This window comes from Vigna angularis, chromosome 4 (genome assembly GCF_016808095.1).
Source record: "Vigna angularis cultivar LongXiaoDou No.4 chromosome 4, ASM1680809v1, whole genome shotgun sequence".
Classification (NCBI taxonomy): domain Eukaryota; kingdom Viridiplantae; phylum Streptophyta; class Magnoliopsida; order Fabales; family Fabaceae; genus Vigna; species Vigna angularis.
The window spans coordinates 16,943,574-16,945,651 of record NC_068973.1 but is presented as its reverse complement, the minus strand read 5'-3'; the positions used below and the strand labels follow the sequence as shown (position 1 = coordinate 16,945,651).

At 35.6% G+C, this 2,078-nt stretch overlaps 1 protein-coding gene across 1 annotated transcript; it reads right to left on the bottom strand.

Annotated features, from left to right (window-relative positions):
- Positions 1-609: 609 nt before the first annotated feature.
- LOC108330385 (SWI/SNF complex component SNF12 homolog) lies at positions 610-1,849 on the bottom strand. Its single transcript, XM_017564871.2, has 2 exons — positions 1,844-1,849; positions 610-1,551 (listed from the first exon to the last, which is right to left on the bottom strand). Exons 1-2 carry the CDS (start codon positions 1,847-1,849, stop codon positions 610-612), a joined length of 948 nt encoding a protein of 315 aa, XP_017420360.2.
- Positions 1,850-2,078: the final 229 nt, after the last annotated feature.

Here is a 2,078-nt window from a genome sequence, read left to right as displayed (position 1 = left end):
ATTATATAATTGTAAAAAGGAGTGGAAATTTTAAATTTTGATTCAGCAATTAAATTTCATCAATATATATAATTTCATGTTTAACACAAACCAAATTTAGTTTATGAATATATCAATTACAACAAATTATTATACCACATCAATTAAATTGTTTTTAAAGTTTTTACTTTTTTTTAAATTTTTCACTATTTTTTTAATGGAAACGGTTTTGGTTTTCACTTTCTTTCATTCTTTTCTTTTTTTACTCATATAAACAAGGCTTAATACCTCTTTTTGTCCCTCTTTATAAGGGAAATGTTCAAGTTCGTCCTACCTTTTTTAAAAAGTTCAATGTGGTCCCAAGTTGTGAAAAAAGTGTCCAATTAAATCCTTTTTGGTCACGGCGTTAAATATTTAACGATCCAGCTGACAGCATGGACTGATCTGTGCAACGTGGTTGTTTACCTTCATAACGTGACAGTGACAATGTTTTTCATTAAATTTCACGTGGCAGTGGCAGTGATTAAAAAATTCTGAGTTAGGGTTTGGGTATTCGAAATCGCGATTTGGGGATAAGCATCTTGGACGAATGGAATCCAAAGAATATCATACATCACACTAAACAAAGGCTTACCATGGTTGGTTGAAGAAATCTGATCGACACTCTTTCTCTGCATTGCGACTAGGTTCTCCGAAAACAAGTTTCAGATCCCTGCTTTGCGGTTCAATCAATGCATTAATAAATTCTACTGGCGATTGACTGAAACCAAGAAAGAATGACCGTCTCCTTCTGTGCTCATGAATTTTTGTAATGATTCCACATATTGCTTCATCACATGTCTTAATCTCTTTGTTCTTTTCCACATTAGCCAATAAAGCAGACAACTCCCTCTGAATTGGGAAAGGAACATCAACCATCACATCATAACAAGCAGTCCCAACTGGACTGTTTCCCGATAGCTTGATCTTGTGTTCCAAAAGTATAGGTTGTGGAGGGAATAAATGTGAAGATATTTTCTGCGAAACCATTGTAAACTTCATCTTTTCTTCTCCAAATACTTTCTGAAGAGGCTGATCACAGTGAAAGAAAGAAGGGTCATTAGGGTTTTGCAACTTCCTGGCCTTTACATAGTGCCAGATCCCAGCAACAATCCTTGGACGGGTATCAACCTCAATACCAAGAACCTCTGTCAAAGCTGGTGAAAGCTTAAAGTTCTCAGGCACATAATGCATTTCCAGACGTATATTCACGGTAAACTTTTTATCCCCTTTCCTCTTTACTTCAAAACCTTCATGTGGAGCAGGTGATCGAGCATTCTCCCACATAATAATGTGATTATTTGGATATAGTCTCTTATCTAAAGAAATGGTTACTCTTTTGAAGAAAGTTGAAAACTTCGGATACAGAGGAGTGGACTTCTGAACCACTCCTGGCTGATCAGGGTCTACACCATCTTCCAATATCCTTCCAACTATCTTCAACGTCCAGGTTGGAGGCTCTGCACTCGGCTTCTTTAGATTCCATTCGTCCAAGATGCTTATCCCCAAATCGCGATTTCGAATACCCAAACCCTAACTCAGAATTTTTTAATCACCACTGCCACGTGAAATTTAATGAAAAACATTGTCACTGCCACGTTATGAAGGTAAACAACCACGTTGCACAGATCAGTCCACGCTGTTAGCTGGATCGTTAAATATTTAACGTTGTGACCAAAAAGGATTTAATTGGACACTTTTTTCACAACTTGGGACCACAGTGAACTTTTTAAAAAAGGTAGGACGAACTTGAACATTTCCCTTATAAAGAGGGACAAAAAGAGGTATTAAGCCTATAAACAAAGTCTTTGAAAGATATTGAAACCGGCATTCTTTAGGGTAGTATTAGAAAAAAGACAAAAAGAAAAGATTATAATGGGAGAAAAATATAAACAAACTAGTTATCTAAAAACATTGTTGGGAATGTTGTAAATAAAACTAAACTCTAACATCTTTAAATGTCAAATGACAATCTAGCATTTTATGTATCTGGTATACATATATACCCCACCATGGTTAATGAGAATTAACTCTCGTTTTTCTCTCTTTCTCTACATTAT